Here is a 14,580-nt window from a genome sequence, read left to right as displayed (position 1 = left end):
GCGAATCTTCTTCTGCATCCTCATCATCGCTGTTGGTCCCTTCCTCCCCGATTCCACTAACTGCTCCTGCGCTTCGTCTATTTCTGAATATGTTGATTTCATATCAAATTCAGAGCTTGCCTGGCTCAAACTTCTACTGTGAGTCCTTATTGTCGAACTGTCTTTCCCAATAATGACCAGTTCAACATTATCTTCATTTCCACCCGGTGACATAGTTGTCTCAGCAGAATCGTGGAGTGGCGCATTAATACCAGGAAGGATATAGAATGGAGAGAAATGATTACGGTGCAAGGATAGGAAGAAGGTGAGTGGTGTGGGGGTGCCAGTTTCGACTGCTTTCCTCACGAGATGTTTGCAGAGCATGAGACGGCTAATTTGATATGACACACAGCTACAAACCCATTCGTCGAGGCTAGTGTAGTATTTTCCATGGGGGCAAGAATGGTCAGATTCAAATTCTGCCTCGATTTCAGCCTTTTGCACCTCTGTAAGTCGTGACTTCTTCCCCAGTGCTGCAAGTTCCCTCTCGTATGCCCGCTCAGTGTCTGGCTTTGATAAATTCTTCCATGTTCTTCTATAGTCCTCCTGCCAGGACGAGAGCGCTATTGGCCTTCCCTTGCGATGGAGTCCCTTCATGTTGACAATTTTTCTTCGAACTCGTGGTAGCAGATATTGGAGGACAACATGCACAACAAGGTCAAGGCATGGCCGGTTAAACTGAGGTAAGTCATGGTGCTTCAGCTGCTTCCACGTACTTTCAACAATCATTGTTGTCTTGATTCTAGGAATTGCTTCACAGGTGGCCCGTGCCCAGAGGACCCACTGCTTTTGGGAATACCACCGGTTCCAGAGGTATGCCCAAGCCTGAGCAAGGTGATTATCCCGACAGTATTTGTAAATCTCCTGGGTAGCCTTCTTCCAAATTTCAGTACCGTTTCACCTAGTCCTGGATTCGTCAACTGGAATTGAAGGATGGAGATGCAGATGGTGGCAGAACATTTCAATAATCCTCGGGCGATGTTTCAGTGGGCAAAACTGAGGTAAGTCCTTGAGTCCCCTCATTGCTGGAGGTGATGGCCAAAATTTAATCTGCTGATCTCCATGTTTCAGAAGAAAAAGTGGTGGACAGCACGTTTTCTCCTTAATAGGTAAGCCAAATATTGGTTGTACTCCAATAACAATGAATATGTACTTACAGTCACTTGTTCCATAGTTGTTGGAGGTGGATTTGTGTTGGTTCCTTCACGTTTGAGAGTTTCGAGCTCCTTTTCTAGCACCTGTAGGTTCGCTTCTAGTTGCGCTAACTTTGCATCTAACTCGTCCTCCTTCACCACCTTAGTTGCGATAAGATTTTTCTTCAAAGCAGCTGGATTAATTCTGATCTTCAATGGCTCCACAGGTCGTTCGGTTTTGGCATCATCCTCATGAACACCATCTTCTAGCCAACCAATTGTCATGCCAGATGCCTATGTAGGGTCAATGAAGTCAAAGATCTTGTGCGCTATACGAGGGTCATAGGCAGCTGGTGGTTGGTCCTCAGTAAGTCGCTTTTCTATATAGCGAACTGCATGCCAATAACATAATTGATGTTTGGCGTCAGGCAGCTCATGTTGACAGGCATTTATCTCAGATGTGTTAATGCGACTTAGTTGACTATGCTACACGGTTCTTTTTGCACTTTAAACAGTGCTACGGAGCGATATTTATCGTATTAAGAACTAGAGTGAGCCCGAATTGCTAGTTAAAGCTAGTGCCGCTAGTAGAATGTGCCATAGGCGCAGCTAGACCAGTTAGAGAGAGCTGTAGATCGTGTCAGAAAACTGTATGACCGTTCGAAACCTGTAGAACACTATGAGCAGAGGACTTAAGCGGTAATTCACCAAGTTCTACTCTCTACATTCTACTATGCACTGGCATATCAAGGGATTGTACTATTAGAAGACTTGTAGTCTTCACAGAACTGTTCGTGGCAGAACTTAACGGAGTCAAAAGACCTTCATACTAGGAGTACCTACTTCTACGGGGGATTTAGTTGACAAGAAATCGGACATAGGACCACGCAGACTAGGAGAAATTTGATATGACCATAGATCGAGTCCCAATCTGAGGAAAAGACAAAAAGACATGATACAGATCCCAGATCACAGATAGAGTACCTAGGAACCAGGCAGGAATGAACAACGGATCTTGGAGTCCGCGCTGTTCATGTGCTATGGCGATTTGGAACTCTGGATCCATATGCTGGAACTACTTGGACACACAAAGTCCATATGATTTGATAATGTCGAAATGCAGGATAAGGTCCGTAGGTAGGAAATACCATATGGTACGCCTATGTAGGTCCATTCTACATGCTGAAACAAGAATGAAGAACGGTCCAGATTGGTCCAAAACATATGATTCGAATACGGAAAAGCTCCGTAGGCAAGATTCTGCACCTGTAGCAGTCCCTAGCGATAAGACTCCGCATGGATTCGTAGCTACGGTGCATTATTTTTAGAGATAAAACAAGTAGAGATAGGATTACAAAGCTAGCGTAGAAGTAGTATAAAAGCAGCTCATGTATCCGTAGATAAAAAAGTACTACCCGTGCGTAGGAAAGTCCTGAGTGGGTTGCCCGTGAGTAACTGCTCTTGACACCAATAGAGAGATTTGCCCTGTCTTTGTGCAGTGAAACGATAAGATTTGATTTGAACCATACGAGACCGTCGAGGTCAAAACTAGAGAACTATCCATCCATAGGCCGCCGAGGTCTTGATTACTGTTTCGTGATCCGTCAAGGGTCTTAGCGTTCGTGTCCGCTGAGGACTTAGTTTTCGTGTCCGTCGAGGGCAATAGTCTCCAATCGTTCGAATTAGTCTTACCGTAGACGAAATTCACAGTCCCACTTAGTCCACTGGACAATAAACAGAGCCCCTACAAACCCTAGAATCCCCGTAGCTGTGGTGTTTTACACTTGCAGTTACACATTGATTTCATAAGACCTTCATACGATATTGAGACTGTGATCTTGTGCGTAACCTTTGCCAAGCAGTCCACCCTTGCAATCTTTCCTGGTGTGTGGAGTTATTGATAGACTTTACACGGAGGTTTACTAGTTTTTGGGTTGATTTGGTGTTGGTGCTACTTCCGTAGCTCTGATATTAGGTTGACTCTTGAGTGGTATACTTCGCCCTATAGTGTCCTTGTCTGAGAGTGTGAACATGATGTTCAGGCAGTGGATTTTGATAAAGCGAAGAAGGTCCTGTAACATGAGGTCCTTCGTAGCCGCTGTTGTAGTATCATCATGTGTCGTAAACATCAGTGCCAGTGGAATGGCCTCGCCATTTGCTTCACCAACGACGGCGTATAGCTAGTACCCTAGTGCATTTGTTTTCCCTTTCAGTATATCAATAATGACTGACTTTGCAAATGATCTTGCAGACATACACTGGAATCAATAGTGATTTCTTCCATCCTCAAGGTGACATCATCAAGTATTTCCTTGAAGGCAAAGGCAATGTTTGATGTCCCTTCCAACTCTTGAATTGGAATCACCTCCGTAACAGACTCTCCTGCACATCTCTGGATAAGCTCTATAGCTGATAGAATTTGATTGTCATCTAGCCACCATTTGTGTTGACTAAGTTTTGTCCACTCCTTCCAGACTTGTTTTTGGGTTATCTCTGTTTCGGGGTCCTCCTGAAGTATATAACTCCAGATCTGAAGGTCATATGTTAGTTCCGACTTTGGAAACTCCGATTTAAGCCAATGTTTACCTTTGATGGTGGTATATCTGTTTGTGCTCCCTCATGAATTTTCTCCTTATGGTGCGTTGGGATACTGATGTTGAGATATTTAGAGTGTGGATGGTGCCGCATTTTGATATGGCCTCATGCGGTGTCCCTGTTTGCATTGTAATCCGGAGATATCCTTCACAGTTATATTGATCCATTGTGGTTCGTTCACGGTGCTTATCAGGATCTGGATGAAGCCATTTACGCGTCATCTCCTTCTCATTCTGTGCACAGAAAAAGACGGTTGTCTTTACATCTGCATCACCTTTTCCTGTTGCCGAAGATTTGTAACTTTTAAAGCTACAGGGTGAGTCATGAATATATCAAAGACAGATCTACATACATGAATTGATATCCAGTGTCTTCATAGATTTCTCGTGCAATCTGCCAGGCAATAAAATCAATTGACGGCAGTTTACTAACCTCGCAACAAGGTTCCTCTGTTTCAAAGCTTTCCGGCAGATCTGGATTGGGATCCTCAACTTCACAAATGGACTTCTCCATCCCACCTGAGTCATGCTCCCCAAGTTCTGACAAGAGAGTGCCAAGGTCCACAACAGCGTTGAGGACGACTGCCTTGTCTTTGTTCTCCTCTAATGACATTAGCACCTCCTTCCATTTCATCTCAACCTCTGGTATATTATCCCATTTCCATACAGTAGGCCCTGACTTCGGAATATTGCCATTTTTTTCTTCGTTCTGCAGTTGTGCTGACGTAGATTCTCCAGCTCCAGTCAATACCTTGGCAGCCATTCGTTTCTGCTTCCTGTGTTCCTGATGTTTCTTGTCTTTTTCGTCACAATCTCTGCATTTTGTCTTGTACCCAAGGTCAGCACAACATGGAAATGTCTTGACAGGGCCATAATAGGTGCACTGTCAGCATTTTCTTTGGGATTCTGGCTCCTCACATGGCAGTATCTCTGTATTTGGTGTCAATCCATGAAGCATGTAATGCAATAGAGCCCTACCACGAATAGGCTTTGAAAAAACACCAGTCATGCAAGTCAAAATTGTCAGTCGGACTTGTTGGTTCACGAAAAATTGACTCAATTTTAAGGTTGGTACTAATTGCAGGTGAGGGTGCATTGTACATTCATCTAAAGACTCATATTCTATATTATATTCTATGCTGCTATCCTATATTCAAATAAAAAGGAAGAGGAGAGAGACTTGAAAGCTTGAAATGTAGCATTGAATAGTAATGTAGTTTCCTATGTCAAGTAGATCTTTGAATTGAAAAGGCTAGACAAAAATTGAATCAGCAGGAATTTGAGACTATATTGCAGATATAGAGACAAATTTACTCACCAATTTTCAGAGCTCAGAAGTGACAGCTGTCCCCTGTAGCCTGCCGTCGATGAAGAGCAAGTCTCGTCGACGTGTTGTGTTCTGGGCAAATTGGTTATCTTATCTGTTATCTTATCACAGCGTCACAAGTGGTTGAAAGCATCACATGATACCTGATGGCGAGGGTGCGAGTGGCTAACATGTCACCTGGACCAGTGTTGCTCGGACACATTGTCCAGGGACAGAATGTGTGTCCCATGGACAGCGTGTCCAACAAATCAGTGGCGGACACATTTGTTGTCTGTGTAGCGGACACAGGAAAAACAGTGGGCCGGTCACGGTCCGCCTATCCCGTCGTGCATAGATAACGATGAGCGTCATAGATACATGTTTGTAGATAACGATATCACGCCACCACCTCTCCTTTTATTATATGAGTTCATCTCATCCTACTTCCTGTACTCACATAACCATGGCTTCAGATCGAAGTGAATGGGTACAGCATTTCACATATGTATCATAAATTTATCAGTTGCACTTGACAGCAGCTTGGTTAAACCTGTAAGTAAAAGAGCTAAAGGAATATTGAATCAGAGGGACTTTGACAGAAAAGTGTGCATATAGAGACAAATGTACTTGCCAAATCCCGGACATTACAAGTGATAGCTGTCCTGTGTAGCCATCATGAAGAAGGGTAGAAAGACAGTCACGCGGCGTTGGGTCTCGGTGACGCTGGCATGTCTCCTGGTCCCCCATGATCGTGGGCGTGGGAAGGTCAAAACTACAAAATGTGTCCACCACTGGCCTGTCGGTTACACGTGGTGACGGCTAATGTCCGACAGTGTCCTGAGCAACACTGACCTGGACCGTCATCAGACTGACAGACAGCGCTTCATCGCCTGCCACATACTACTACTTACCACCCGCGGTCGTCTGTCGCTCTACTCCAGCTCTCGATGTCGTCGCCGCCTCCGTTTTTGCCCACGAGTCGGTCACCCACCAACCATATGTTCAATGGAACGCAGTATTCCACAATAAATGGCGGAGAGTTCTACAACGTGGGCCGTGACCTTGTTCGAAATTTTCATACTACGGTCGCCAGCTGTGAGTGGAGATGTTTGAAAAAGGAGAAGTATCCAATCCGGACTGACGCTTTTACAGCACATAAAACTCTATGGGATGCAATTGCTGGCGTTGGAGCTTCCTACAATTCCGATCTGCAGTTTGCTCGCGGCAACTGTCTCCCTGGAACCCGAGAAGCAGTTCTACGAGATATCTATGAGTGGAGTGCCTCCGGAAGTGATTCTCCACCTGTATGCTGGCTTTCGGGAACTGTGGGTGTAGGAAAGTCGGCCATTGCGCTGACAGTTGCCAAGTCATGTGCCGAAAACAACCGACTCGCAGCCTCTTTTTTCTTCTTCAGATTCGACCCCAAGCGCAACAACCCTTCCTTCCTCATGTTGACAATTGCACATGGTCTTGTTACCGTGATTCCATCGCTACGCCCTATCATTCATGACAAGATCGCCGCCGATCCCAGGATCTTGGAAGCCACTTTGGAAGATCAATTCAGAGAACTCATTGTCTTACCGTTATTGAATGTCTCCCCGTCATTGATTGTCCATCCATCATTGACTGGCCCACCGTCATCGATTGTCCATCCATTATTGACCGGCCCACCGTCATTGAATGTCTCACTTCCATTGACGATCTCCCCTTCATTGAACAGCTCACTATCATTGATCGGCTCAATGGCATGCTGGATACAGAGATGGTGGAGACATGTGCCAGAACAACCATTACCTCAGTTGGTGCCTCAGTTGGTGCAAGAACAACCATCATTGCCTCAGTCGGTTCATAAACATCCCAATCTCGTCATTATTGATGGCCTGGACGAGTGCAACGACGGTGACACCCAGTTGCGGCTCATCTCTATACTAATGTCTGCCTATCAACAATCCCCTCATCTCCCCCTGCGACTTCTGATCTGTAGCCGCCCCGAATCATGGATTCGAGAGGCCTTCGATCTTCCAAACAATTGTATCCTCACTAAACACATAAAGTTGGATGATTCTTATTTACCGAACAAAGATATCGAACAGTACTTCCGCAGCGAGTTCGCCAATATTCGCACCAACACCAAATACAAACAGGTCGAATTTCCGAACCCGTGGCCTTCCGAAGCTGACATTCAGCGTTTGGTTGAGAATGCTTCAGCCCAATTCATTTATGCGACGACTGCGATGAAGGTTGTGAAAGCGGAATTTTTCAACCCTATTAAACAACTTCGCATAATCCTTGATCATCCATCTAATCGAATCTCCTCAAAATCTCCGTTCCCCGAGCTCGACAACCTCTATCATATAATACTTTCTACCAATCCTGAACAAGACACACTTCTCTCTATCCTCAGCGCAATTCTTCTACTGCCAGGTACGGCTAAAAACCCGGAGTTTATTGAGTTATTGCTTGGATTCTCCCCTGGAGAAGTAGACCTTTCGTTGCGAGGAATGCACTCAGTGCTCAAAATCTGTGGCCCAAAGTATAATATTCAGGTTTACCATACCTCTTTCACTGATTACCTCTGCACCAAGTCTTGATCTGCCGAGTTCTACATTGATGAGCCTCGGCAACGCGACTTCCTTGCTTGTCGATGGCTCACGGCTCTTTGTGAACACTGCAAGCCTCAGGAAAAGAGGTATGTCAATCATTAGTGATACAATTGGACCACTTCTTATATCTTGTTTACAGCTTCCGTTACCGGACTGTCGAAACCTTCTTCAAAGAATGGGGCAACTTTTTCTCCTCCGTGAAACAGCCGAGCGAGCAACTGGTATATGAACTTGGATCTCTCGATCTTCTCAGCCTCCTCATTGCTACCAGTGTCAATCTGGTTAATTCCCTGTTCCGTGACTCATGGGGGCGGTGGTACTCATTATTCTGTTCCTTTCAAACCATCGCTTCCTGGTTGAATCGAGAGGTATATTTCTCAGTGTTGGATGTGTTTACTTCTATTGATGTTTATTAGGGTGTCGACCCAAAAATCATTGAACGCTTCGTAGACATCCAGGATCGTATCCAGGTGGACCCCTCGGCAGATGAAGAAACTCGAAGTGACCTTGAAAGCTGGATAATCTTCAATGTCACTCATTACTCGGGGATACATCCATTGACAGAGCGTCTTGATGCCTCAGTGGCGAAATTGCTCGGTAGTGTGCGGAATAGCGAGTCTTCCTCAGGTCTTCTTTCATTAGCTGGGCCTATTAGTACTCCAGGCGTCTGCATCGATATTCGATCTGGTTGCTTCCGTGCTCTGAAGCGCTTGTGTTATGATATAGAAACCTCAATGGCGAGACTTCAAAAGTTGGAACCCGGCCCTGACAAAGACTCGGAAATGCGGAAAATGCGGAATACTGTTTCGCATCTACTAGGGTCAAAGCTACTGGAATCCTGTGTTCCCCACCCTGAACTTTTCTCTATACTCCACACATACTCTGGGGTGGTGAAGATGGTAGCACCGGTTTATATACTAGAGAGAGATTGTGATGAGTTACGTTCATGGTGCAAGGTGCTTACCTTTCCCCCTATCCTCTCCATCATCCGAATCCCTCATGAATGCACCTAGTCCTTCCCGGATGCTGAATGTGCAGATCTTGTCAAATACCAAATCTTGCCTTGGACCAGGTTGGAGTCGGATTGGTAAGTCACAGTTTCGATCATTGAGTCTCATCTGAACACAATCACAGACTGGTCGCAATTGGCAAAAGCTTCAATCTAAAGTTCGGGAATACCTCTGGTTAGCAACTGGTCCATGATCCGGATAGGTAGTAGTAGCTATGCGCATCAAACAACGTATCATATTGTGGAGGTCGTTACTGTAAAAAAAGCCGGCGCTGGCTCACGTATAAGAGCTCCTAAGGCTTCCAAAAATACACGGAGGAAGTCAGACGTTTCAAGTATAGTCCAGTTAATCATTTTCAACGATAACCACTTAGCAGGCGTTACAGTTAACTCTCTAATTAGGCGGCGGTTGGGGTTGTGCATCCCCTTCGGAGCAACGCCGTTATACCCACACCCTGGCGTAATACTGACTGTACTATTGTTGTTGAGTCGCAGCCCATTCCTTGAATCGGGGAGAATTGACATCGTAACCGTATTGAACCCTACAATCACCACGGCCGATATCCAGTACGAGGCCTCGCATCAAAAACAAAAGGAGATATATACTCACCAATAAGCTGCATAGGCTGCGGCACTGTACTTTGCTGTTCTCTCTAAGGCGGAGTCGGTTGTTGTCCATCTGGAGGGGGAGGCTACACGTCGCACGGCATTCAGTGATGGAGAAAAGAAGGCTTTCCGGAACTTTTTGAGTAATGGGACGAGACATACCGCCATTACACTATACGAAGCATGAGCTACGATTGCCATTTTCACGTACTCGGAGCGAAAGACGAGCAGAAGATCCTTGGTCAACACCGTCACTCTTGTGACTTGGCCCTCTTCTAGAGCTCTGTAGGACAGGTTCAAGTTAGAGGACGAGAATCTAGGATAACGAGGCGCGCACGTACAGAGGCTCGTCACTTTGTTCACCCGTTCCCTAGTCGATAAAACCGAATCTATGCCTTTGATTTGCACTCGAGTTTCCGTTTCCTATCGTATATCCTTTACGGGCGAGCGCTTTGGAAACATTCAGATATCGGGGAGCATAGAATGTAAATACAAGTTTAAATGTACGTTAGGTCCGACCACCTTCGCTCGTACATTCAAGTTTCGGATGGACTCGAGGCCAGCGGGCACCTTTTCTTCAGACCAGTTTATGAACCAATTGTCGGAACGACAGAAGATAAAATTGACCTTCTCCCTATCCTATCCTTCATGTCAATTGCAAGTAGTCAATTGACGTTGTCGATGGCCTTCTGTATACTATCGTTTGTGTTTGCCATGATATGCAGGTCAAAATCGATGCCTTGCCTTTGTCGGGATACCACACGCATTCGGTACTGGCAGATGCTCCAGCTTCATGGTACCTACGAAGAGGGATGTTAGACGGACATGAGAAATTTTCGAAAAAAAAACTAATGGACACACCCCCTGTTGCGTGTACGATTCCGTCAGCAAATGTCGTGAGGAAATTCCGGATCCGTCATGTCCCGTGTCCAACGATGTCGACTGACTCTCTATTTCTTCATATCTTCCTTCTCTGTGTTCACGATTCAGTTTGGCGAACGAATGCGGACGGTAAATATTGCCTTCGAGCAATGCTCCTTATCAAATCGGGGAGGTAACGTTGCACGGGTGTTTAGAATCCCCGATACCTTGGACAGTTCTGCTAGAGATTGGAAGGCTGCGAGACTGCGTATGCTCAGTCATACGATGGCAAGAGCGAGTAACGAGAGAACACCGACTGATGGTTATGAGAGGCCTCTGACTGAATGTACTGGCCCAATACGTACTCCACAACATCTAACAGCTCATCATCGACACTCGATTTGAAGATCTCTACTTCAAACTGGTAGTACTGATTCGGCACCCAAGCCTTCGATCTTGTCCAAACTGATCCTCGGAGGGTGAAGTATATGGGGACTTGTAGTCGGGACAGGTACGGAAAGCGCCGATGTCTAGTCTCGGCTGATATCGTGCAGTTGGGGTCGATCTAAAATCCAGGGCAGTTCGAATGAGACGATGAAGTATTAATTCAAGAACTCGAGGCCAACACGCACGACGACAGTAACGAACGAGTCTTGGAACTCCTGGTTGTTCATTTCCGTGCTGACATCGATACCAGACACCCAACAACCATATCCTGGATGAGAAATGAACCATCCAATCGCAATTTTCTAGCCTTCCCACCTGAAGTTCAAAAGTTAAGAAAAAAATCGGAATGGTATACTGCACCATATCCTCTGCTGCCTCGTTCCTTGCACCGGTGATACGAATGAATCCATGATAACCATGGGCGTGCCGATTACTTTTCCTTGCATCATTCCGATAATTTCCTAGGGTACGCCTGAAAAGCATGGATGACCTATACAAAGGCGAGGTTGAATAAGGTTTGACACAGAAAAAGTCGAGAACATACCATCTTAATCAAAGCCACCTGCCGAAATCTTGCACTGTTTGAAATAGTGGGGACTGCGGCTACACCCTTTTAACTGTTGTTCTTCCTGCGTTTGAAGAATCCTTACTCATCCTTCCAGAGAGCCGCAACGTCGACCCGATTTGTTCTTCACGATCGAATGTGGAAATCTCATCCTTCGATTGATATCTCCTTGACGTTGTTGAGAAGGTTGAAAGTTGGCCGCGCTCGAAAGTGGCCATCGTTCCAAGGTCGCTGTATCTTAGTTATAAAGTCAGGGAAGACGCGAAGAATGGAAGGACCATAACACACCTGGATTGTGAAAATTTGAGTTCGTTTGAGTGGATGATGGAGTTCGGAACGAAGCCCAACAATGTCACGCTCTAAGACTAATACATAACCACCATGAACGCCCACGAAACTAACAGATTGATGGCACTTGTACATGGTACATGATATCAATGCAGATGATCCACCGTTTGGATCCCAGTTCTCACCAACTGGCACGAGTAAACAAAAGGCTTCGGACCACGTTCCTCCTCCAACAAATCAACACGAAACAGCGTCTCCCACCGCTACCCAAACAAGATAGAATCAAGTACAACGAAGACCACTGGCAGCCACACATTGGGACATTCGTTACAAGAACGAGTAACTTCTTCAAAGATAGGGCATGGTTGCATAACGAGTTCCCCAAGTTAGTCAAGTTTACAAGGGCCAAAGTGAGTTTACTTTTTCTTGTTTTTGCTCCAATACTCCTTCGTTACCTTGGTCAGGTCCGATGAAGATAACAGAGATTGGATGCGGCGCCGGCAACACAGTTTCTTCTTCCTCGCTGTACCCCTACGACTCGAACCATCTTGTCAAACTGGTAGTGTACAACGTCTCCGTCCATTGGAAAGATTCATGCAGCCATGTGGGATCTGTCATCGCCAGATATTCTACCGCCTGGCCTGGAGGAGGAGTCAGATCCTGATGAGTGAACTAGTGAGGGCGCGCAGTTCTAAATGTACATAAGGTGTGCTTTATTCATTATTTCTCATCGCTTGACTGACCCGCAATGATTTAGATCCTTAAACGCGCCTAGTGTTATTGAGGGACCATGGTCGATACGATCCGACACAGCTTAGGTTCAAGGTGGGAAGGTCGTTGGACGACGAGTCATTTACACGAGTCGGGGAGATAAGACGAGGGTGTACTTCTTTTGAATTGGGTGTGCGATCCTTCTTTGTTACTCTTCTCAAATGAATTCACCTGGTTACAGATGAGCTGGCACTTATCTGTATGGACCCACGAACTCCTCCTAGGTCCACGACGAGCACAACAACGACCACAGAGTTAGAAGACGACAGAATAGACACAAAGCGTGTCCCAATCTTGACCAACGACCCGCAAATCCATGAACGTCTTCTCGAGCCATCTTCGCTGCAGCAACTGGGTATTGACCGTCCCCTGGTCGTGAACCGGAAGCGTCAACTGAAGTCTGAAGATGTACCGAGTTTGGATACAAGGTGTCTCTCAGAAAGTCGATTGAATCAACGCGAGGGAGGCGATATGGGGGATCGGGGAATGAGGTTCTTTCGGGATCCTATGCAGCACGAAGGCCATAACACGTTCCGCTCGAATATAGTCTGAACCCGTAAACGAGTCCAAACGCAGCCGAGAATAACGCGAAAAAAAGATAGCATATGAAGTACGCTAATCGACGACCTATTCAAGGTCCATTCTACGCGTATACCGTCTGTAACTGGCACATACTGTGATTTGGGATCGTGTTCTTGCGGGTCGAGATATACATATCGCCGCGAAAAGGGCGGTATCAACACCAGGTGCGACTGTGAGGTGGTAAATCTTCACATCACATCGGTATTGACAGCATGGACATTCACGACGTGACGGACGATATTCGGGTTTACCACACTTCCTTCACTGATTACCTCTGCACCGAGTCTCGATCTGCCAAGTTCTACATTAATGAGCCTCGGCAACGCGAATTCCTTTCTTGTCGATGGCTCACGGCTCTCTGTGAACACTGCAAGCCTCAGGCAAAGAGGTATGGCAAACATTAGTGATACAATTGGACCACTTCTTATATCTTGTTTACAGCTTCCATTACCGGACTGTCAAAACCCTCTTCAAAAAGTGGGGCAAATTTTTCTCCTCCGTGAAACAGCCAAGCGAGCAATTGCTATATGAACTTGGATCTCTTGATATCCTTAGCCTCCTCATTGCTACTGGTGCCAATCTGGTAGTTGATGACTCGTACCGTGAGCCATCGGAGCGGTGGCGCTTATTATTCCGTTCCTTTCAAACCATCGCTTCCTGGTTGAATCGAGAGGTATATTTCTCAGTGTTGGATGCTTACTCCTATTGATGTTTGTTAGGGTGTCCACCCACGAATCATTGAACACTTTGTAGATGTCCAGGATCGTATCCAGGTGAACCCCTCACTGGATGAAGAAACTCGAAGAGACCTTGAAAGCTGGGTGATCTTCAATGTCACTCGTTGCAGATGGAGATGTCCATTGACAGAGCGTGTTGATACCTCGGTGGCAAAATTGTTTGCTAGTGTGCGGAAAAGCAAGTCTTCCTCAGGTCCTCTTTCATTAGCTGGGCCTACTAGCACACCAGGCGGAGTCTGCATCAATATTCAAGATGGTTGCTTTCGGACCGTGAAGCGCCTGCATTATGATCTAAAGACCTCAATAGCGAGACACCAAAAGTTGGAATTTACGGAAATCGGGAGCACTCTTCACAATCTACTAATATCAACGCTACTAGAATCCTGCGTACCCCAACCTGAACTTCTCTCTATACTCCGTACAATCTCTGACGTGGTGAAGATGTATTCCAAAATTACTCGGGGGCGGTTACACATATTCGGGGAAGCTCGAAATAAGCTACTTTCATTGTGCGAGGTACTTACTACCTATTCCCCCCATACTTTCTGTCAATCAATCCCTACTCATGAACGCTTCTAGTTCTTCCCGGATGCTCACGGTTATGCTGAATGTACAGATCTCGTCATAAACCAAATCTTGCCTTTTTGCATTTTTTACGTTTAGTAGTTTTGTTGTGGTCGGATTGGTAAGTATTAAACATTTTTCGAACATTTCTCATCTGAACACAATCACAGACTGGTCGCAACTGGCAAAAATTCGAACCTGATGTTCACGGAATCGCGAATGCTTCTCTCAAGTAACTAGTCCATGATCCAGATGGGTAGATTGATACTTAGCTATGCACATTAAACGACGTACCATATACTACTTAACTTACGAAGAATTCCACCTGAAGTTTTTGTGGAGACTGTTACCGATGTGGGGGAACGCCTGTGGCTGGCGCTGCGCTGGACCTCCAAAGACACGAGGCGGAAGACGTTTCAAGTTATAGTCCAACTTATCAGATTCAACGGTTACTACCTAACAAGCTTTACACAGA

At 45.8% G+C, this 14,580-nt stretch overlaps 5 protein-coding genes across 5 annotated transcripts; 3 read left to right on the top strand and 2 right to left on the bottom strand.

The window, feature by feature from the left end:
- Window positions 1–6,019: 6,019 nt before the first annotated feature.
- E1B28_007852 (uncharacterized protein) lies at window positions 6,020–7,663 on the top strand (the record flags this gene model as incomplete). Its single annotated transcript, XM_043152631.1, has 2 exons — window positions 6,020–6,167; window positions 6,225–7,663. The coding sequence occupies 2 exons, from the start codon at window positions 6,020–6,022 to the stop codon at window positions 7,661–7,663; spliced, it is 1,587 nt and encodes a 528-aa protein (XP_043010717.1).
- A 2,613-nt stretch (window positions 7,664–10,276) lies between these two features.
- Window positions 10,277–10,825, bottom strand: E1B28_007851 (uncharacterized protein; the record flags this gene model as incomplete). The annotated part of the gene is made up of 3 exons (XM_043152630.1): window positions 10,277–10,415; window positions 10,469–10,716; window positions 10,784–10,825. 3 exons carry the CDS (start codon window positions 10,823–10,825, stop codon window positions 10,277–10,279), a joined length of 429 nt encoding a protein of 142 aa, XP_043010716.1.
- Window positions 10,826–11,043: 218 nt separating this feature from the next.
- Window positions 11,044–11,586, bottom strand: E1B28_007850 (uncharacterized protein; the record flags this gene model as incomplete). Its single annotated transcript, XM_043152629.1, has 5 exons — window positions 11,044–11,088; window positions 11,143–11,201; window positions 11,249–11,400; window positions 11,452–11,522; window positions 11,566–11,586. 5 exons carry the CDS (start codon window positions 11,584–11,586, stop codon window positions 11,044–11,046), a joined length of 348 nt encoding a protein of 115 aa, XP_043010715.1.
- Window positions 11,587–12,423: 837 nt separating this feature from the next.
- On the top strand, window positions 12,424–12,774 carry E1B28_007849 (uncharacterized protein; the record flags this gene model as incomplete). Its single annotated transcript, XM_043152628.1, has 1 exon — window positions 12,424–12,774. The coding sequence occupies one exon, from the start codon at window positions 12,424–12,426 to the stop codon at window positions 12,772–12,774; it is 351 nt and encodes a 116-aa protein (XP_043010714.1).
- Window positions 12,775–13,016: 242 nt separating this feature from the next.
- E1B28_007848 (uncharacterized protein) lies at window positions 13,017–14,204 on the top strand (the record flags this gene model as incomplete). The annotated part of the gene is made up of 4 exons (XM_043152627.1): window positions 13,017–13,192; window positions 13,246–13,477; window positions 13,524–14,057; window positions 14,121–14,204. 4 exons carry the CDS (start codon window positions 13,017–13,019, stop codon window positions 14,202–14,204), a joined length of 1,026 nt encoding a protein of 341 aa, XP_043010713.1.
- Between the last annotated feature and the right edge of the window lie 376 nt (window positions 14,205–14,580).

This window comes from Marasmius oreades, chromosome 4 (assembly GCF_018924745.1).
Source record: "Marasmius oreades isolate 03SP1 chromosome 4, whole genome shotgun sequence".
In the NCBI taxonomy this organism is placed as follows: Eukaryota; Fungi; Basidiomycota; class Agaricomycetes; order Agaricales; family Marasmiaceae; genus Marasmius; species Marasmius oreades.
Note: the sequence above shows the minus strand (reverse complement) of the source record. Positions and strands in the feature narration are given on the sequence as shown.